Genomic DNA, 22,998 nt, shown 5'->3' with positions numbered 1-22,998 from the left:
GGCTTGAAAATAGTCCAACTGGAGTCCTAATGCTACTTAGCATCATTTAGAGTACAGGCACGAGTACTTCTTCGGGGTATTTAAAAGTGTGGAATGCTGTTTAGAGAAAATACCACTTTGACCAGAGTGGTGCGGGGGCTGGGTGTTCAGATTGGCCACTTTAAAGCTTTTGATCATTTTAATTTGAGTTAATCAAATCAATGAGTGCGAGGACTCTCATTCAGTATTTCACATAAATAGTGTCCCATGGTCATACACTGAGAGACAGTGGATGCAGCAGCCTTAAGGAAAGGGATGAAAAAGTTACCCAATTGAAAGAAGTTTAAAACTCTCCTGGGACTGGAAGGTATTTCAATTGTGACTCGGTCCCACTGGGGGACCAGCTCACTCCACTGAGAGCTCAAACACTCTGGTACTTAGCTCAAGACTTTAAGAGGGATACCACAGCTCATACACCGAAGAATTTCACGGATTGCTTTCTCTCTCCCGAGCAGGGAAATATTTTTGTATCTTGTATATAGAAAATGGGTGACTATGATGAAGACACTGCATTCCTGGGACAGACTGGTCCTTTTTTCTGGACCACATTCTTCCTTTTAAACACAGTTTTTGTCTCAACTGGTTTCAACGGACTTTACATGGTGTTTATCGGGGCAACTCCAAATCATCACTGCCTGATTCCAGACGTTAACTTAACTGAGGAGTGGACACATGCCATCTTTCCATTTACGTTAGTAAATGGTGAGGAGGTGCAGAGCCAGTGCAGTAGATACCGGCTGGATGTGGTGAGAAACCTGTCAGCTGAAGGAGTTATCCCTGGAAGGGATGTGAATCTCCCCGACTTGGCGCAGGAGGGATGTATAGATGGATGGAACTATAGCAAAGATATTTACCAATCCAACATTGTCACAGAGGTCAGTATGAATGTGTGTTTGCTGAGTGTCATTTATATGATATTTTAAGTCTCCTTTGCTTTGTTTTTGTGATTGAAATATGTGTGTATATATATATATATATTGTTTTACAGTGGGACCTCGTCTGTGACAATCAGTGGAAAGTTCCCTTTGCATCCTCAATGCTCTTTGTGGGATACCTCTTTGGGTCCCTGATCTCAGGCCATCTTTCTGACAGGTATTTCATCTTTTTTTAATCAGGAAAATGTCTCTTAATGTATTAATTTCATGTACATAATGAATATTTAATGTATTTCATGTAGGGTAAGACCGTTTTGGTCATTTACGTGTACTATTATGTCTGAGGGGTTCTTATTATTGTAGAGTGTTGCTTTATTTTAAAATGACAACAGCCCCATCTACTGTTCAGGTTGATCTTCTACAAAAGAAAAATTGCTCTCACTGGAATAGAATTATCTTGATCTAGAATAGCAGACATATGTGTAATCAGTTGTAGTGTGTACAATTAAATACTACAATGTGAACAAGAGGGAACATTAGTTTTATTATGGTTGCAGATGTTGTTATAATATGTACTCAGTCAACATAATTGTCAGGTCTACTGAACTTCAGCATTTTAAGGAAGAATTTTCAAATAATATGACCTCACAAGGACACTTTGATTAAATGAAGAATTGAAATGCTCCTACACAAGCAGATTATTTGATGTCAGTTGTGACACAAGGGTTGTGGGCCTTTGCTTGTGGAAAACTACAGGGCTCAGGACACACAGCAGCACACTGTTTAGCCATTTTGCAGCTGTAAAAACTGACCCCCCAATGGTTGTAAAAGAGGGGTGAGGGCCTCTGAGTTTTTAGAGGTTTTTGATCATTGCGTCACATTTGGTCATTTTAAAGACAAAAGTAAGATGAAGATTTTATTATAGCTCCATTTCCCACACTCGTCATGATAAGTAATTTCTGTTAACAACAAAGCTTGAGTAAGAGTGGTAAAAGGTCAAAGGCACAATGTGTTGTAATGGCATTACATAATCAAAGAAGACATGTAACTTGCTTCAACTGTTATACAAAAAATGTAATAATCCAAATAACACCATTTTATTTAATCATTTGTCTTGGACTGAAGTCACAGTTGTACCTGATCAAAGGTGAGCAGGCCTGTGAATCACTATCAATGAAATACAATTCTTTTTTTTCAGGTTTGGGAGGAAGAAGGTAGTTTTCGTCTCTCTCGTGGCCCAGTGTGTCGCAGTCATGGTTCAGTCTTTCTCTCATTCATGGGAGATGTTCTGCATCATGTTCCTCTTTGTCGGAGCCTCCCAGATTTCCCTCTATATTTCTGCGTTTGTGCTAGGTATGAATTGTAAAATTATCCTGCTCCTATGTTTGATATTTTATGTAGAAATGATTGTGCCTTGCGCATGAATAGATCATTCAGTGTCTCATTTTATCCACTGAACACTTTGATTTGATCCTGGACAGGAACTGAGGTTTTGAGTAAAACCATGCGAATACTCTTCACCACTCTCGGAGCCTTCCTTTTCTATTGCATTGGGTACATGACACTACCCTGGATTGCATACGGCATCAGAGAATGGAGGACTCTGCTTGCAGTTCTGTCCTCAACTGCTGTTGTCTACATCCCATTGTGGTGGTACGTCTCTCATAGCTCTCAATTACAGTCAAATACAGACTATCAGTCAATAGACAGCAAACCTGGTTTAACAACATGAAGTCATAGTTAAAAATATATTTAGAAATGTATATTGAATCTGTATTGATTGTACAGGTTCATCCCAGAGTCTCCTCGGTGGCTGATCACCCAGGGAAGAGTGGAGGAGGCGGAGGCCATAGTGAGAGATGCTGCACGGAAAAATAAGATTGTAGCCCCGGCTGTAATCTTTAAAGTATCTGAGGTACACTTCTCTTTTAAATTATCGTGACATGTAAAATCATAATGTCCGTTTGCCCCGAAAAATAGGTATTTCAGACATGGAGACATAACTAAAGTGTGATCCCATGCGTTCCTCTGCCACTTTATAAAGGGTAGTTGTTGTTATGGCTACTTCAACCTAGCCTAAGCTGCTTCAAAATGACCATAATTAAAAGTGACATCCCTCTGTAAAGTTACCAATATTGCATATTATTGCTTTTAGACAAAGACGTTATTCAATATGTCATTTTACCCTGGCATCTTAGTTAGTAATGATTAGAATACAAACAATATTTATCACTAAAACAATGTTGGGTAAATATTTGCATACCTTGAAAGAATTCAAATAATTTAAATGGAGTCAGAATATGTTTAAGTCGGTAAAATGTAACCACATTTATTCTCTCGTTTGCAATTCTTTCCACCTCAGGCTTCGATACAATTTAAGAATTACACCATGCTTGACATCCTAAAATCCAAGAACATCAGATGCATAACTTTGATGTGTCTCCTTCTGTGGTAAGTGTTTGTTTTTTAAATCATTCTTAAATTAAATAACAGTCATAATTCAAATTGTTGCTTATGTATTTATAGGCATATGCATGTAGTATATTAAAAGGCCAAAGTGACAAATGTACAATCTAAACCTGCATGTTGTGTGTTTTCTGATCATAGAAATAGCTGTTTTCCTTTTTCAGGATGGCAATAAACATTGGGTATTTTGGATTGTCCCTGAACACCTCCAACCTGAGCGGGGACCCCTTCATGAACTGTTTTTTGTCAGCTACGACTGAAGTCCCTGCGTACGTCGTTTCAACTGTGCTTCTAAAAAAATGTCCGAGAAGAGCACTTCTGTCCTCTTTCCTCATCATCGGAGGAGGAGTTCTTCTTCTAATCCAGTTCATCCCTGAGTGTACGATTTCAGACTAACAACCTAGCTAACACACACACACACACACACACACACACACACACACACACACACACACACACACACACACACACACACACACACACACACACACACACACACACACACAAACACATAATTTTTTTTTAATACACTGCAGCTTAATCTTGTATAGACAGCAAACAACACAGCCATAGGTGTTGATCACTCTCAATCACATCATCATAAAATCTAAGATACAACAGAACTGAATGTTTACCCGGGGAATTCTGCTCCAGCAGCTGTAATATAAAATAGGAACAGGTACACATAATTAATTATTTTTCACCTAAATTATATAAATATTATGTTTTCATTTGCTTACTTACAAAAAAAAAAGTTCACCAAGAACATCTCTTTTCAGACATAATGTTCTTGTTACTCTGGGTAAACAACAGCACACTATTTAAAGGTGTATTTGTTCATAAACCCCTGTTGGATCAGCTGGAAACTGCATCACCACAAAGTTAAAAACAGGATTGTTCTTCTTAGTCCATACAACTAGACTTTTTAAATACCTAAAAAGATTCTAACAAGACAGCAAGGATCTACATCCCTGCGACCTTTGTCCAGTCATAAATGTCATTGTTTCCTAAGAGCAGGTCATGTTCAATGTGCAACACAAGGTATAGCTTGTCAAAATTCAAAAAGAAGGGCACTTTATATAAGAAGGGGCTGGTTGTGCAACAGTATGTCATGAGCTCAGAAATGTGCAGTTTCATCACATTTTAAATAATTATTCTTTAAGAACCCTGGTGGACCCTGGATAATGCATATTTGTGTATGTTCTGCAGTATAATGGCCTGTGTGGCAAGAGGTTCAAGAAGCTATACTCTGGATAATTTCATCCTCTGATCAATGAATTTGTCTGGTAAGGTTCAAGGGTTTTTATTATCAAATGCACAGTAGCTACATTGTAGTTATGGCAATGAAAATCTTAGGTCCCAAGCTGGTAATGGAATAAAGAAGGTTCAAATAAAGAATTGAACTGAGCTCAATGAAGAAACTGTAAAGCCGAAACTGGACAGTGGTGGCTAGTTATTCACAACTGACTGTTTGGCTGTTTTTTCTGCTTAAGAGAAACTTGATGATTTCATGTGACCACTTAAACTTGAATTGATTATGTATTTGAAAAAGATAATAATTGAAAATTCATTCATAACTCACTTCTAACATATTCTCTTTCTCCTCTTCAGACCTTCACTATGTTGCTCTGGCACTGGAAATGACTGGAAAGTTTGGCTTCACCATGGCCTTCAGCATCGTCTACATTTACACCGCTGAGATTTACCCCACTGTACTCAGGAACGTCGGCATGGGAATGTGCTCCTCTGCTGCACGCATCGGCAGCATCACAGCTCCTTATGTCATATATTTAGGTAAGAAGATGAGTTTAGTACCTCACAAAGTTATGACATATTCACTGCATTGACTTTCCTTGAGTCCAAAAGAACATAAAAAATCCTGTACACATTCATTGAGGACGTATTTATATTCAAGTAAAATTATCTCTTTTTTTAAATGAAGAATTTTGCTCCTCTTTTTATTTTCAGGTTCTTATAATAAGGCTCTGCCTTATATCCTCATGGGAAGTCTCACAATTGCCTCATCTGTTGTGAACCTTTTCCTTCCGGAGACCCTCAATAGAGATCTTCCAGAAACAGTGGAGCAGATGCAAGAATGTCAAGGGTAAGTGCAGTCCACTTAAGTTCCCTTGTTTTTCATGTCACTATTACATTTATTTTGTATCAACTTTATTATTATTATTCTATGTTTTATTATAGTAGGCTATGGTTCTCTTGTACGTCTTGTTTCAAAATATGAATATTTCAATCCCTCTGTATTTGTGGTAGCTGTGTTGCTTATCTGCTTGTTGTTGTCTTTCCTTTGATTGCAGGTTGTGTAATGGGCTGAAAAAGAGGAAATATTTGGAAGATGAAGGAAGGAAGAACCTGTCCATACAACGTGAGGTCAGACAGGATATGCAGACTCTGTAAATGTTCTCAATTACCTAGTTTCCCTCAAAGAAAGAAAGACAGAAATACATTTATCTTGCTTGACAGTAATAATCGGAAATCTGTCAGATCCAAAAGTCCACTGGCAAGAGTGCAAAAAACAATTTATTTTTGTACTTAGTTGATGCTTTCTAATCTATATTATTATGTTTTTGAAACTTGAAGAGAAAAGTTTGGATTCTAAAATGTTTGTATGAAATTGAAGTACATGTTTGATTGGTATGTTACACAATGAAATTAAAATATAAACATTTGAAATCACACATCCATTATCAGTTGTTTTGTTTGTTTTAAAGAAATAATCATCCTAAATTATTGTTTGTCAATGTGTTAACGTTGTTGCTTTCAATGAAAAGGAGGTTTGGAGGATGCTGTGGTTCACAAATACCGTGCAAACAGCAAGCCTTGCTCTGTCCAAAAGCAACAAAATCCAGCACCTCTAGAGCTCAAAAATCAAACAAGTTTTACCTAATTTATTCAAGAATATAATACAATTTAACTTTATGTAAGCTGGCAGGAGTATCCAAACAAAGCTAATTCAAAAAACGTTATATTTCAGAGTCTACCATGCCCTGACAAAAAGAGTAGAGGATTGATTTTCCCGGCAGGAAGGTGCGAGTTCCGAATACTTTGGAAAAGGGGAAATGTGGTACCTTTAGGATGTACTAAAACACACAAACTAACACTGTTACCTTGTGTTGATCTTTATGGTTGTGCAATTAAATAATGTCCTATTCCCATGGCAATGGATTTAAACAGTGACTGCTACACTAGATGCATTAATCCAAAATAAGGTTTTGAGTGTGATCTGAAGGCATCTTTTTACATTGAGATGAATCTCAAGCCTGTTAGATTTGTTTCTTGTATAATCTATACTAAGAACTAAATTAAAATGACTTACTGAACTCATTGACCCTCTGTGGGTTTATGGTTGACCACTTATGTGTGCCTAAGTAATTTAGAACTTCTTTATCTCTAAACCAAAAGACAACTTTCATAATCAATGGAAATAAAACATTTGATGAGTTGTTGTTTAACCTCTGCGCAGCAATGACTTACTTCCTTGTCAAGGATTATTTTAATGATTTGTTTATAACATTATATTTTATAATATTACACATTTTTTAATTTTCTAAATATGAAAAATTATGTTTGAAAGTATCTTGGAGCACAACAAATTTAGAAACCCTACGATGTATAACTTTTGACCGATTTCAACCATTTATCCATCAAGGTTATGCCAACTTTTTAATTGTTTATAAAAGGCATTGTGTTTATACAATGGGAGAAGTTTTAGAAACGTATCATGTCTATGCCACAATGTGTGATAAGGTGAAGTATGTAAGGCTGCAATAACATTTTGAACACAGTTATTGTGTAACTGTGTAACTGCAGCTCATGTGACACTGCCATAAAAACCCTTAACTCAGCTCAGTTGCTCACACGTAGAAAGTAGAGTAGTATTAGTAGTAGTAGTAGTAGTAGAGCACACTCTCTTACGTCTATCAGTTTTAACACAGCGTCTGATTACCTTTTTACTTTTATAAACAACACTGATTTTGGTGAGGTAATGGAAACCTCGGAAATGAGAGATTATGACACAATCACGTCTTTTCTTGGATCTTGGGGACCCTTTCAGCGAAGGATTTTCTTGGCAATGGCCTTTAGCATCCTGCCAAATGGATTTGTTGGTGCTTATATCGTATTTGTAGGTGATACCCCTCCACACAAGTGCTTTATTCCCGATAACTTCAGTATCAGCGACGTATGGAGAAATGAAACGATCCCGTTGGAAATGGTTGATGGCATCGCAAAGCCCAGCTCTTGCTCAAGGCTTAACCTGGAAATTGTCAGAAACTACTCTCAGAATAATATCATCCCAAATGTGGACGTAAATGTGAGTGAAATTCCTCTCGAGAAGTGTCTGGATGGGTGGACATACAGCAAAGAAATCTACCAGTCAACCATTGTCACAGAGGTGAGTGATAAGTCATCAATTAATTTCCCTTTGACGATGTTTTCACAGAGAAATGGTCGGAGAATACTTTGTGTGTGATAGGGAATAATTCATATGGCCCTTTAGTTTATGTTCTTATCATTTTAGCTTTTACCTCTACACTCACTTCTCTTTGCAAGAATGGCCTTGGGAGAGCTGTTTCTACCGATATGATATGGCAGGCTGTTTCTTTGTGCTTGGCATTTGAAGACAGCTTTGCGCTAGACATGAGTCATGACCATAAAACAATCTCCAGCCATAACTTTCATTTAATCGCCAGTGTATGAAATAAATTCAAAGCTCTCAAGTTTCATCAGAGTCTGTAGTTTTCAGGAAGCTATACGTTGCTAGAATTAACAAACAAAAAAAATCATTACTATAAATTAATTGTTCAATTTGCATTGTTAGTATCTTACGGTCTAGTTCCATTTTTAAGTGACTAGTAATTACATTAATTACATTACATACATACAAGTGATTTGACATATAGTTTCATCAGGCTTTGTACCATGGCGATGTATCAGGAATGGCAACAATATGATTACTACGACTGCTGCTAACAATACTGCTCACAAAAGAAGTAACCTGTTGTTGTGCATTGTTGGTCACTATACTGTAATTAGCACTGCGGAGAACATTGCTACTACTAACAACAACCTTGATGTTAGTTTGATATTTTGCATTAGCTACTTCTTGTTCTAGACTTTGGATATTAATATTGTTATATGATATACATTTGGTCATTTTAGAGCTTTAAAACTGTGATTATACTGTGTCTTTCTCATTAAAAAAATTGGGACGCATATGAGATACAGGTGATTAGTTTTTACACAGTAGCTATCGCCTAAAGAAAACGTGTTGTTTTTGCAGTGGGACTTGGTGTGTGACAATAAGTACAAACTACCATTGTCAACCTCGATTAATTACATCGGTGTGCTAGTGGGAGCGTTTTTCTCAGGCCAGATGTCTGACAGGTTGGTACTTCATAGTCTGAATATTTTAACAATAAATTGCAATATTAGAATTACAGTTACTAACTCACTAAACTGTATTTCATACACAGGTATGGAAGGAGGCCAGCCCTCTTTCTCATGATGATTCTTCAGACAGTAGCAATCACTGCCCAGATTTTCTCTCCAAACTGGGAGATCTTCTGCTTCATTTTCTTCTTTGTTGGTGCGGGCGGGTTCTCCAACTATACCATTGCATTTGTGCTAGGTATGTTGTCCAGTGAGGATTTTGAACACGTAATATTTGACACTGCTTGTTAGTTTATGGATGTCATAATGACCTCTCTAACTTAGATAGGTAATACACACGTTTCTGGTTCAAAACTTATTTGGGATAAACAGAAAACAATAAATCTCTGTAGTGTACAAGTGTGTAATGCCAGCTTTCAAATCACAGATGAATGAATTGAATTTTATGTGAGATCAATAGCCAATTGATCTCACATAAAATTCCCTGAACAGAACTGACTGGCAAAATCACTCTGAAATTTGAGTCTCAGGTTTTTATTGATAAGTTCTCCTTTATTTTGGTACACCTACAGGAACTGAAATACTAAGCCCTGTGTCCAGAGTGATCTTCTGCTCCCTTGGTGTTTTTATGGGCTCAGCCTTGGGTTACCTGGCAATGCCAGCTGCAGCCTACTTCCTCCGGGATTGGCGGATGCTGCTGATTCCCATGGCTGCCTCTGGACTGATCTACGTCCCTATATGGTGGTAAGAATTAGAGAGGGACATGTAAAATCAGGTCTGCAACCAGGACTTTTAGAACCAGTTGTGTTTTGTGGCCTTCAACTACCAGCTCTGAAAGAAATACAAGTTTAAGAGCTGCCAGTCTGTGGTTAAAGCTATCTTTTCTGCACTGCAGATCAGCCATGAAATATAACTGCACTGACATCATTATTCTTATTATAGCTCACCAATTAGTTACTTAGACACTATTGAAGCCTATATCCTGCAAACTGTGCACATATTCATAGATAGCAGTAACAACACTAAGTGTGTATATTTAGCCAAATAAAGTGATGTTATACAGTATAAAGTCATTGCAATCCCTAATAAGCATAGTCATATATTCTATAATATTATATTATATTATATACCTTTATGTTGCTTGCATGGTTACAAAAAAAAGTATATTGAAAAGGAACTCTGCAAGTAGAAACTTTAAAAGAGTAGCATGTTCCTGTGAGATAAGGTGATGATTAACCAGATGTGCATTTGCTCAACCAAGTAGTTATACATCACTAAGGCTTTCATTCTCTAATTGCTAATAAAATGGCTTCCTCCATATGCTTTAATCTAGGTAGACATTGTCAAAATGTTTTGCATTTTGTCCAAATGGTTAAGAGCCATGACTGTGTCTCTGCATATATGTGTTGATATTGTTGTTTCCCTGTTTCAACTCTGAAGGTTAGTCCCAGAGTCTCCTCGCTGGCTGATCAATCAGGGAAGAGTGAAGGAGGCGGAAGCCATACTGATAAACGCTGCTAAGAGCAACAATGTGGAGCCTCCAAAGTCCATTTTCACACAAGCTGAGGTAAGCTGCTAGTTTATTTTTAACATGTAATACAAATAAACCATTCCATTCACGTCTTCGTGTGTGTTTGGAGAATATTGCATTTCAGGTCAGTACTTTTTTACTTCATCAACTCAATGCACTAGACTTTGTTTGAGTATTCATATTCATGAACCTTTATTATTCTCCTCCCCTACATCTCATAGTAGAGGAAACATTTTGTACTTTTTACTCAACTACAATTGACTGAGTCTAACATCCCAGTGTGTTATTAACTGCCAGTGTAAAATAAATGTTATGTGAGTGTGAGGGCTAATGTCAAATATTAGAATTTGATGTTTTTAATTGTTGCAATTGTCTGTTTTTCTTTTCCCAAGATCGATGATGCACTGTGTATGAAAGACAAGAAATACAACATTTCAGTTATTGTGAGCAGCCGCAATATGTTCTCCATTACAGTACTGTGCTCAATTATGTGGTACGTCTACAATTTTCAATCAATCAATCAATCAATCAATCAATCAATCAATCAATCAATCAATCCTTTGAGCAAAACAAAATCACTCTACACAACAAAATAAATATTACAGGTCCATCCTTTGTGTACTCAACGTGTTGTTTTGATGTCTCTGCAGGATTGTCGTCACCATAGGTTACTACGCTTTAATCCTCAACACTTCAAACCTCAACGGTGACCCTTATATGAACTGCTTCCTGTCTGGCTTAGTAGAAGTGCCGGCTTACATAATAGCCTTGCTATTGCTTCAATACTGCTCCAGGCACTTGTGCCAATCTTCTACACTCTGCCTCGGAGGCGTGATGATCCTCTGTGTTCACCTCATCTCAATAGGTAGTACTTTGCTGTCTGTAGATGAATACAAGATTCAAGATTCAAGGTTCAAGAAGCTTTATTTATCCCGAGGGAAATTGAGGTGCAACAGTTCAATACAAAGAAGGAAGGAGAAATATACACTCAATATAACTAAACTACTAAATATACGCTAGATATACACTAAATATACATCAAATATTACTAAGTATAAACTAAGTATAACTTAATATAAACTAAATGTATCAGCAATAAGAGCAGCTTTGCAAATATGAAATAGTGAAATAGTTACAGTAACTACGTAGGTATATACAATATACAACAATACGTATAGTGCAAATGGCAGTACAGTAATAAGATAACTAATAAAACTAAGCTGAATACTAAATACTAAATACTAAATAAAGTGACATGTGAATAAAGTGACATGTGAATAAAGTGACATGTGAATAAAGTGACATGTGAAAGTGAAAGTAAAGTGAAATGACAGCATTGCGATGAAATAAAGTGTCACTGAGTCTCCAATGTTCCTCTAACGACCTGAGGCGGATGAGTTAAAGAGTCTGATGGCCACAGGAAGAAAGGACTTCCTGTGGCGTTCTGTGGTACACCGGGGTGGAACTAGTCTATTGCTGAAGGTGCTTCTGTATGAGGTCAGCACCTGGTGGAGAGGGTGAGCGTTGTTGTCCATGATACTACGCAGCTTGCGCAGCATCCCCCTCTCAGACACCACCAGCAAAGCGTCCAGCTGGACCCCCAGGACGGAGCCAGCCTTCCTGGGGGTCCTGCTGATCTTGTTGGCGTCTGCTGACCTCAACCTGCTTCCCCAGCACGCAACACCAAAGAAGATGGCACTGGCTACCACCGACTGGTAGAACAACAACTGTTCTGAGAACAACGGTTCTGTCAGACTTAATGAACAAAATGCTAAATCTTGGCATCATACCATGAACAATATCATGTACATAGTAGTGCTGGTTAGCAACATTTGTGAAAAGGAAAATAACATCTTCTATTACAGCGTGTATTTAAATAAATATCTGATGATGAATCATGAAGAATTTAAATTGTTATAAATTGGATTTATGTGGCAACATTCCTGATTTCATTTTTTCTTATTGCCTAATAGATTCAGAGATACTGCCTGTGGTATTGGAAATTTTGGGCAAATTTGGCATGACATCTGCATTTTGTGTGGTGTACACCGTCTCATCTGAGATCTTCCCCACCGTTATCAGAAACACAGCAATGGGCTGTTGTTCCATGGCTGCTCGTATTGGAACCATCATCTCCCCTTTTATCATTTACCTGGGTAAGTATAATACCAATTAGTTTTTATTCATTTGTTTATTCCTGCAGTGTAGAGCTGCAGCTGTTCTACAGTCAAATAGTTGATTAGTCCAGCCACCAAAAGTGAATAGAATGAACCAAGCAATTGGTTCTGCCTTTTTGAAGAAGTTCAAGCTTCTCAAATGTGACATTTTTTATGACATATAGAAAGCATAAGTTCAACATCTAAAGTTGAAGGTATACGGTATACTTGCTTTTTTGATAAAAAGTTAAGTAAAGTAAAATTTGTTTTAGTTTTATCTCTAGCTTTAAGGATTTAATCAGACAGAATAAGCAAACCGAAGGTATTGCTGTAGCCTATGACAAATTGTGAATGCCTTATTCTTGACTTTTTTACCGTTTCATAAAAAAAAGGTTTAAAAATCAACATATTTGACAATGCTTTGGGTCTCTTGTCTTTACTCCAAGATGTAATTTGCTGTAGCATGTGTTTTTTATTGTATTTCTCTTAACAATAGTTGTTCAGGGAGCCTAGAACCTTTTTTGTTGTTTTTATCTTAATTACAATGAACACACTACATACAGACATACAAGTAATGATGTTTCTTTAATGAGTTATTCCTTACTTTATTTTTTGTATTTTCTGTGTTTTTGCAGGACAATACAACAAGGCATTACCATACATATTGATGGGTGGGTTGGCCCTTTGTGGTGCCCTCTTATGTTTCCTGCTGCCAGAAACTTTTGGAAAGCCTTTGCCAGAAACCATGGCACAAATGCAACCAATATGTGGGTGAGTTTACACTACAGCAAGTTGCACTTCTCACATTCTGCATTTTTACTCGTCACAGTGTTTGTCTATATTCACAGACGTTGTTCCAAGTCTTCTTGATCACATTTTATTCTGTGTCAGAGTTAAGGGGAAACTCTTTATATCACACTTATTGATTGTGTTTATCTCCAAAATGAATAGCAAACAGACATTGAAAATGGTTGCTAATTTACACTTTCTCTTTTTTCATATTTTTATGTTCAGTATATGATACATGTTGTACGTTTGAAAGCTTGGTGCTCGCACAAATGCAGCACGAGACTGTTTGTAGTGTCAGGAGAAATATAAAGTTGACCATGTCCTTTAATACCACTGCTGTTAAACTGTTGCTAAATCTTCTGCTAATGTTTAAACAGGGGAAGAGGGAAGAAAGCAAAGGAGGACCAAAATGAAGAGAGTGCGAATAATTATCAGAGTAAAGAATCCAGGTTATAGTTATGATTTTTCTTTTTCTTTATAATCACATAACATTGTTATAAATAAAGTTACTTTTGTAATTTATTGTTTGTAATTCTTTTTGATGCATTATTGTCCACCTAACTTATATTTTTAATACACTGAACATTTTGACACAGGATAATGGAGTCTTCATATTTATATGTATTATAGTTAAGATTGAGGGGCTTTGTATTGTCTTTAAATGAATGTGCTTTTTCCTAAAATAGCCTTTATAAATGGTTAAGTATCAGATTACAATATGGGAATTCTTCATAATAAGATTCAAGATAATGCATGTGTAAGCACTGATGTTGCAGTCATGTGTAGTCATCTCATTCATTCAGGTAAATTGATGCCAAGTCAAATATAATGCATTAGACTTTAATTATTATGTGACATCTCTCGTTTATCAGCAAAACTCCAGTTGACATGTTTAACACTGGAGATCCTATTTTGTGACTACTGGTATTTATTCCTACAGTTTTCCCCAAAGAATGTGTTTTCACATCTACATTCAAATTGAACTTGGTGTGAAAAATAACATACACAAATAGCTGGATAGACAATAATGCTTGTATCACCGCATCACCAGAGGCTGTTTCATTAAAGTAACGCTTAAGCTAATGTAGAAGCCGTTTAACAGCAATCTTGCTACAGGTTGCTTTCACTTGTTTGACTTTGTAGAACTATCTGAATGTAAATAATAAGCTGTTGCCTGTTGGTGTCTAGCGATGACCTTTATACACTATGCTATAGTATAAATAGTTTGGGGAAACCCTATAAAGACGTGTCATCTGTTTCCGTTGGAAGTCCACGGTGATTTCACTTTCAATTCAACGCAAACAGGGCGATTTACATTACAAAAGCGTTGTGTATTATCTTTTTACATTGAATATAAGATCCGTGTATTTTTTCAGATCCAAATCCAGTTGCTTTGTTCACTGTGAAGTGAAGGGGTTGTTGCAACATGATCTCTTGGCTCATTTTGCTTGAAGGATTGACCAAGATTAAAAATGAAAGTACGTTCTGTACTAGTGCACCAGCAGCTGCTTCTTTGTTCCAGTTATCCAACGTTTAACTCATTTGTATATGGATTTTCCTTCAAAGCATCACCTTCATATGGAATAATACGATGACTGCGCTCCGGAGGTGAGGTTTATCTTCATTATTTAATCTAAAGTGTAAAACTACGCCCTGTAGTCATTTATGGCGATATTTTAGGCATGCTGTGATGTTTACAAAAAGCAAATAGCCTGATTAAATGTGATTTCAAAGCCATTATAACACTGCATTGATAAACAATCATGTTTTAATATACATTTCTTGAGTTTTCTGGTTTTTCTTCTCTATTTTCAACAAAATCCATGGAAAATGAGAAAGTGAAAGTGACGGAGCGAAGACCAGCTATTTTTACAATGACATATAGGCCTACAGTATCAGCTGTATGCCTGTATTATCGTCTCTTCTATTTATATTTTTCTTTCTCTTCACATATTTTTCTTAACTGCAACTTGATAACTTCACTTCATTTGGTGTATTTTCATAGAGTATATAGATTGTTTTATAAAATAACAGTGGCATATTTATTTTTTATTAGGATAAAAATGTTAACATATCTAACCAATGTTTAGGCAAATATTCTCATTTGACATGTATTTAAATGAATACTCCCAGGACGGTCATTATTAATGCCATTTACGCAGTTAGTCAGTGTATGAAAACGCTGCATCACCAACTGACGCTAGATGTCGCAAAATCATGGACAACATGCAACATACTCATTTATTATTTATACTCATCAAAGATTATTTTCAAAATAATCTACATCCTCAAAAGAGAATTGTCTTTATACCACCGTATACAAGGCTATTAGTTATTGTGTATTGTTTTGAGAGACTTTCAACCTTTCATTACATTGTACATTTTCTCATCTATCTTTATCTGGTTGCTGATATTTGCACTTTGCACGCAGTCATTGGATCAAAAACGCTGACGCAAAGTACATTGAAGATACTCATACTTTTATATTTGCAGTTTATGCAACTATAGGGCTCTACTCTACTACATTTCAAAGAAAAATCATTACTCACCACACGTTGTTGAAGATTAAACCAGGGGTTTGCAAACTGATAGGACTTATTAAACCACAAATACAAAAAACATTATCTCATGAAATATTGACAGTGTTTTGTTGTGTAAACCTAAAATTATATATATATATATATATATATATATATATATATATATATATATATATATATATATATACACCCATCTCTGCTCTGGTATTGTTAATTTAAACTAACAATCTTTGTTTTCTATGTGGAACAAATCTGCTCAAATTATCAATGTTTTAATCAGGATTTAAAATCCATTTAGCCTATTACAGACATTATTTTGTCTGTAATAGGCTATTCGGCATAACGTTTTGGTATATATATATATATATATATATATATATATATATATATTAAAACTGAATTTATTTCAAAACTCCTTTTGACATTTTATTTAGTTTTTACTTTGCAATTGTGCATGTAGTACAAAAGATAAACGGCAAATCAATGATAATCTATATTGTATGTATATTTGAATAAGACTATTGATTGATTTACTTTTTAGTATTCATAATTATAGTTCCACTTTTACCAGCTGCAACATTCAAGTGATTTACACATTAATGCATCAATTATCATAACTCAATACCATTATTTTGTCTGTAATAGGCTATTCGGCATAACGTTTTGGTAAGTTAATTATCCTTTTACTTAAGTAAAACTTGAGACTCCCCCCTCTGATTAACACCTCAGTAATTTAGCACTCTAGCGGTGACTAAACTTGAAGCTACTTTTGATACTTTAGCACACTAATACTTATAACATTTATTCGAATCACGTTTTGTATTATAATGAATTTGTATGTATGTTTTCTACTCAGGCTTAATCAACTAAATCTATCAGATTTCATAAATGATCACCAGATACCATTTGTGTTGTACAGCTTTAGATAAACACTGTACCATGGACAAACACTAGATGGTGCCAAAGCCTTTAATATGAACACCATGAACTTGACCTCTCATGCTCTCTGGTAATAGCATGTGAAAAAGGAAGCCGGATATCATGGTTTCATCTCAATGAATCATAGGGTGCCTAATTTATTTTTTCCCCTACATTGAAACTTTACCTTCCTGCTGACCTGATCACACATATGTTTGGAATTTGCATATGTCTGTAGAAGAGTTTACCTTTATAGTTTACTATAACAATGTAAATATATATATATATATATATATATATATATATATATATATAATAAGTCATTGTTTTTGTGTGCCATAGGACAGTTAAGTCACTGCATAACTGAAGGCTCTGGGTAACAGTGGCCTGCTAGAAGCTGGAGGCTCGAAGTTTTCTTGTAAATCACGTGACTTAAGAGAAGGCATTGAATGCAGTTTATCATCTGCCCATGGGAGGCGCTGCTGGCAGAGGTTGCAGATGCATTTCTAGTAAACCGGCCTTGAGCTAGGAAATCGTCTGGGTTCCTAACCTCCACCATCCCTCCCAGTATACTGCCTTGTGCAGTTGCTGCTTTGAAAGACACTACTGTAACTAAGCATTTTTTAGTAGGGTCACCAATTCAAAAGTTCATTGTCCAGTTTCTGGCAGAGTTATACAAGTATCAAACCCCTGATTGTGTGACAGCACTGGGCACCAGAATGGGGGGCATTCTCCTTGAAGGACCAAGACAATACTTTTTTGCATGGTTTATCTGTTCATGTAGAAAGGATGTTCACCAATGTTTTTGCACAATGTGCGAGGGACAAATAGTAGTCAACCAGAATCCTACTGTCTTATATCCAAGACCTGTGCATGAACACAAGTCATATTTTACATCGCTTGATGGCAGTCTTAGTTTTGTAGGAAAGTCTCTCCATGTCCCTCCATCTCTCTATGTTTGTAATTGATTTATTATTGTCTTAAAATATAAGACAGAGACCATTACAGAATTCCAATCTTAATGTATTCAGGGAATCAGTCCCTGTCCCTGTTTAGCACTATGTTACATATATCTGTTGAGGATATTGTCCTGGCAACTATCTGTAACGGACACCTTATCTCACACATCACAACTGTGGTGATGCAGGTAATCCAACCCATCTGGCACTCGGATGAGTCCAAACAAGCACAAAGAATAATTTGCAAGTATGATTTGATCCAAACCTGACGAAGAGCATATTGTCATGTGTGTGCCTCTCCAGTATTTTTCTTTACAAAACAAGCAATTCAGCAAGTAGATACATCTTTTTCACTTCCCTGAGAAGACAAAGAGACCATTTACAATGACACTTTCCATATGTTTTATATAATGCCAAGGCTTCAGTGCACAATGTGCTTGGGCAGTTTTATTTCTCTTATCTGATGACAGCAGACTTACAGTATTATATGGTAGTGGGAAATGTAGTTGATCTTCGTGCCATTAAATTTCATCCTGCACGTATGACCTCTAACACTCACAGGTGTGAGTTTTGGCTTCAGGTTGCTTGTCTTTAACCCAAGGTGGTAGTGTCATCCATTTGTGAAATATTTATTTAAGTATGATGTCTTTTTTTTGGCTTTCACCACTTCAACATTTTTTTTTTTTAAATCAGCTACCCCAAAGGTTCTTACGGTTTTGCTTACAAGCAGGAAATAGATCACTGTGTTTGCTTTAAGATATTATTATCCTAGAAGAAAGAATAGCAGATATGCTTTATGCTCGACCTCCATTCATTTGTCAAAACCTCCATATTGGTGTGAAATGGTGTGGTCTGCCTTAAGAAAAAGGCTAACAACAAGGGTATACAGCAGTTATTATTAACATGAATAGAAGTTCCAAGCCCTGGAAGCCTGAGGTTGAGATTAGCAGCAACTGTAAACCACAAAAACCCACATGAATGCATGCTTTGGTTAAACAGATAAATACAAATCTATTGAATGTTTTTGATCATGTCTTGCCGCCTGCATGTTTACCCTCACAACTATTTATTGTCCTCCTGTTTCCTGCTTTTATTGTTTTGATAGTGCCAAGACAACTGTGACATGTTAGCACAAAGATATATACATTGAAAAATGTTGATAAATGGTTCGCACACATTCAGATCTATCTTACTAAGTTATAATGTCAAAACACCACATGCACTATGTTATTATAAAAACTTGTTAAGGACCAACAAGAAAGAATTTGAGGGAATTCCCAGGACACTTTATTAAGCGTTTCCTGTGACACAAGACAAAGAGCTTGTCAACTCTGTTAAATAACACAAAACACATTGCAGGGAATGACTGTAGCTCATTCCATGAGTGGCGCTTATGGGGCCAGCAGCTGTGTCAGGGATCTGCTCACTCAGATAACTGTTGCACTAGGATTATGTAGTACTCAGAAAAGCCCTGACATATATTGCTATCACTTTTATTTATGGGGGTCAGTTTAGGGCTTTTATGATCTTCTAGGGGCACAGGAAGGTCAAGGATTAGTCAGCCTGGACAGTTCAGTCTCCTATTTGCCATCTTAATTCATTTCTTATTTGTTCTTGCTGGATATTTACTGCAGGTCTTTGCCTGTACATTGCCTTAGGACCATAGATGTAAACACCAAAACCCTGGCATCTCCACGAATTTAAGAAGTAATTCTTTAAGTCTTCATTTATTCACAGAAAGCAACACCTGCAGCTAAACCGTCAGAAGTCTGACAGGAGCAAAAAAGCTGTACTTCAAAGTCACCTATAGCAGCCAAAGTATTTGTGACTCTAGACCAGGACTAGATACAACTCATTTCATCTAAGTGCCACGTTTGAAATTGGAATCAGACATGAAGTATAAAAAGTGATGTACACAGCTGGGACCAGAGAGCTTGTTGACGTTCAGGGATCATAAAAATTGGCCAACTGTCACTTTGTTTTAGATTTCTTGCAGCATTTTAATGAATGTTTTCCATTGTGTTGGCAAGTTGCTGAAGATGTTTCTTCCTGTGCATGTGTTTTGGCATAATATTTGTGTTTTTATAATTGCATTGTGTTTGATACTGCACCACGTTTCTCCTCATAGAATGTTTTGGGTCATAGTAACGTGTTTTCACCTGATGGCCATCTTAGGAAAAAGCCTTAAAAAAATCCACTGAAAAGGTTGCATAGCCATCATAGCTCTTAGTCAAGCAAAAATAATGTAATCTGTTTACAATTGTAGGCTAACCTACAGCCAACACCAATGTCATGGGCCTGAATATCACAAGTAAATGACTGTGTGTGACATTTAATAAAACAAAACAGTAACGTTCTTCAAGTGAAGTTTTATATTCAAGCAGAACTCAAATTGAGCGAATTTCTGAGAGCAAAATATGAGGCATTTATGTTGACATGATATTTAGCAGCATAGCTGATTCTTCTTCAACTACATTACAACATTGAGAACATAAACGGATATGATGGCCGGATCAAAATGTGCAAGAGGCTGGATTTGCCCAAAGGGGGTTAAGTTTGACATGTGTGCTCTGAAATTCAGGTGAAAAGGAAAAAGTTATGTGACATTGCTTAAGGGAAACAGTCTGAAGAGGGAAGACATAGGAGACTGCAGGCCGCTTCCAGTTTGCCAATGATAATCATAGTTGTTTTTCTTCAGCCATTAACATGATCTTTTCTTTACTATTATATTATGCAATGACAACAAAGGTCCCTAATGTTTAAAGAGCAATAATTTTATACAAAACTGGATCAGTTAAGATTTATGTGATTTTAGCTCAGCCAGTTGTAGACATAGCTACACTCTGTTACTAAGAGACATATATTTACTAATTTAGGCCGAGCAAGACTCTTGAGTTTGAGTCAGAAGTATGACTTCACAAGATATACATTTTAGTAGCACATGCATGTTGTCATGGGCTACGTTCCCAATCAGCATAAACACTCCCAATAATCTCCAGGACGCATGTGATTGATTCCATGAAGACCACGAAGACCACGCGGATCTTATCTGGCTTCCTGGGATGATACACGCCGAACAGGGGCAGGTACCAGCTCTCCTGTTCAGGTTGTGTTGGTGGGGCAACCTCTGCATGCGCTCTCTTAAGCATCTTCTCCATAAACTCTAGGAAGTGGGCTTTCATCTGCGGCCGTTTTACCCGTGAGCGGTGGAGTGATACAAGACGGTCGAGAGCCTGTTTCCTGTTGTTGGGCAGCCGCTGCCTTGGCGACCGAAAAGGTAAAGGTGCAACCCAACTTTTGGAGCTGTCCTGGTGGCACTCAGCGTCCATTATCTGAAAAAATTTCAAATCTTCTATGGATGGAGCAAGTCTGTGGTCGTCAGGAGTACGTGCAAAGATGGTTTGTCCCAGGCTGCCTCGAATGAATGTCGCTGAGCCATACATTGGGTTTAATGCCAGATGTTTAGGTGCTTGACTGAACGTCTCTTTGACCGTGATCTTGTTGTTGCATGGTTGGAGATGGCTTGTGCGACCGTTCTCTAAGATGGCTGTTTTGTAGCTTCTCGCCTCCAGTGGTCTGTGAGCGCCTCCAAGGCAAACGTCACAGATGACGACCCATCCTAGGTCAAGCCTTTGAGCGAACGGTGCATTTCCTGGGCCGCTTATCTGCTCTCGAACCTTGTGAACCTGCAAGATGTCCCTGCTCAATAGGAGGAGTATCTTGGCATCTGGATCGAGAGATGGTATTTTGCCAGCTATACGTTTCAGGTGAGCATGGTGGTATGCTGCATCCTGGGTAGGGATCTCAGCACGGACGTTAGGGATTTGGTTGCACTGGAGGAGTGTGGGCAGAGGAATGCTCAGTTGCTTGTCCACTGGCTCGATAGTGTAACCACTGGCTCTCCTCCCTGCTATCTCTGTACATCCCGCACAAGTCTTGAGTGTGTATGAGTAGGAGCATCCGGAGATCTCAAAGACATCGAAGAACTCAGACCGAGCGAGGGACCGATTACTCTGTTCGTCCAGTATGGCATACATCCGCTTGGAGGCCTCTTTGCATCCATTTGGAAAAACACTGACAAGGCAGATCTTGGCACATGCTCTGGCGCTTAGACCTTCCCCGCAAACTTGTGTGCATGTCGACTGGACCTCCTGGTCATCCGCTTTGTCCTCCTCCTTGCTGTCCTTTGAAGTGGGAGGGAACGACTTAGATCTCCAGGTAAGTTGGTTGGGGTGTAGTGCAGTCGCATGAGCAGTGCTCTCACACTGTGTACATTTTATCTCAGCAGTGCAGTTCCTTGCGAGATGTTCTGCCGAAGAGCAACAGCGAAAGCAGATGTAGTGTTCTTTCAAGAGCTGCTTGCGATCCTCTATGCTCTTTTCACGAAAGCCTCTGCATTTTCCTAGAGGGTGAAGCTTTTGGTGTAGGGGGCAATGTTCTTTTGGGTCAATTCGTTCCGTAGCTCCTTTAGGCTCATACTTGGTTGTTCCTGAGACCTGTGTCTTATGAACATATACAGATGTCTTTGTGGGCCTCTCCCATTTGCTCTTTTTCTCTGTTGGAGCTTGCATGAAGAGGTTAACCCTTGTATTATGTTAAGGGTCAATTTGACCCATTTCAGTTTTTGTGTTGACCAAAGTACTGGTTATCCTTTCTTTTTCTTGATGAAATTTGGTGACTTTTCATCATCTAGGGTCATGAACTGGTGTGTAAAATCTGGACACTTTGATGTGTAGTGGAATGTCTGTGCAGAGTTTGTATACAAAGATGATGTTGCGGGTCATTTTGACCCAGACCCTTTAATGTGGGTAAATAGCTGTTCAGATCCAAAATAAACATGTCTCTTTGATGTACTTTTTACTTTGATGTACAATTGTTTGTATTTTGATTGCCTCTGAGACCCAGAGCCAGGTGTGTGAAGAGAGGGAACTTTCTCACACTTGTCCTTGTCACTGTTCTCATGTCATCTCTTTGACAAACTCACCAAAAATGAGCTCCAGAAGGACGGCAGCTGAGGAGGCTTTATCACAGATTTTGAACTGGGATAGTGATGTAGAGGAAGATATTTCAGAACCAGAGGATCTTTCAGAGACAGAGGACAATGTTATTGCTGGATTCAGAGGACGAGTCTGCCGTTGTTCCTCCAACAGATGAAAACCAAGGAATGCAGCAATCATCATCCACATGGGCATCTAAGGACGGTAATATAAAATGGTCAACATCACCACACCCAAGCCGAGGCAGACTGTCATCTTCCAATGTGATCAAAATGACTCCCGGTCCTACAAGATTTGCTGTCACACGAGTTGATGAGATTCA

General features: G+C 37.6%; 2 protein-coding genes across 4 annotated transcripts in view; both read left to right on the top strand.

Annotated features, from left to right (window-relative positions):
• Window positions 1-388: 388 nt before the first annotated feature.
• Window positions 389-5,944, top strand: slc22a5 (solute carrier family 22 member 5). Its single transcript, XM_063895502.1, has 10 exons — window positions 389-914; window positions 1,028-1,131; window positions 2,113-2,267; window positions 2,396-2,567; window positions 2,703-2,829; window positions 3,277-3,365; window positions 3,545-3,759; window positions 4,992-5,174; window positions 5,349-5,484; window positions 5,693-5,944. The coding sequence occupies exons 1-10, from the start codon at window positions 525-527 to the stop codon at window positions 5,790-5,792; spliced, it is 1,671 nt and encodes a 556-aa protein (XP_063751572.1). The 5' UTR covers window positions 389-524; the 3' UTR covers window positions 5,793-5,944.
• Window positions 5,945-7,237: 1,293 nt separating this feature from the next.
• slc22a4 (solute carrier family 22 member 4) overlaps window positions 7,238-22,998 on the top strand; it is a 28,463-nt gene continuing 12,702 nt past the window's right edge. For 2 of the 3 annotated variants that reach the window (XM_063896059.1, XM_063896060.1), the window contains exons 1-10: window positions 7,238-7,788; window positions 8,677-8,780; window positions 8,870-9,024; window positions 9,359-9,530; window positions 10,227-10,353; window positions 10,710-10,810; window positions 10,968-11,182; window positions 12,291-12,473; window positions 13,109-13,240; window positions 13,640-14,870. In XM_063896059.1, coding sequence (XP_063752129.1) covers window positions 7,381-7,788; window positions 8,677-8,780; window positions 8,870-9,024; window positions 9,359-9,530; window positions 10,227-10,353; window positions 10,710-10,810; window positions 10,968-11,182; window positions 12,291-12,473; window positions 13,109-13,240; window positions 13,640-13,743 — 1,701 coding nt within the window. In that variant the 5' untranslated portion in view covers window positions 7,238-7,380 and the 3' untranslated portion in view covers window positions 13,744-14,870. Of the gene's footprint in view, window positions 7,789-8,676; window positions 8,781-8,869; window positions 9,025-9,358; window positions 9,531-10,226; window positions 10,354-10,709; window positions 10,811-10,967; window positions 11,183-12,290; window positions 12,474-13,108; window positions 13,245-13,639; window positions 14,871-22,998 lie in introns of all 3 variants that reach the window. The other variant, XM_063896061.1, reaches the window with a different exon arrangement.

This window comes from Eleginops maclovinus, chromosome 11 (assembly GCF_036324505.1).
Source record: "Eleginops maclovinus isolate JMC-PN-2008 ecotype Puerto Natales chromosome 11, JC_Emac_rtc_rv5, whole genome shotgun sequence".
Classification (NCBI taxonomy): Eukaryota; Metazoa; Chordata; class Actinopteri; order Perciformes; family Eleginopidae; genus Eleginops; species Eleginops maclovinus.
Note: the sequence above shows the minus strand (reverse complement) of the source record. Positions and strands in the feature narration are given on the sequence as shown.

Coding starts and splice junctions, on each gene's coding strand:
- slc22a5 (XM_063895502.1), top strand. CDS start 525: ATGGGTGACTATGATGAAGACACTGCATTCCTGGGACAGACTGGTCCT. Junction 2,268..2,395: donor TATTTCTGCGTTTGTGCTAG/GTATGAATTGTA, acceptor GATCCTGGACAG/GAACTGAGGTTTTGAGTAAA. Junction 5,175..5,348: donor TCCTTATGTCATATATTTAG/GTAAGAAGATGA, acceptor TTTTATTTTCAG/GTTCTTATAATAAGGCTCTG.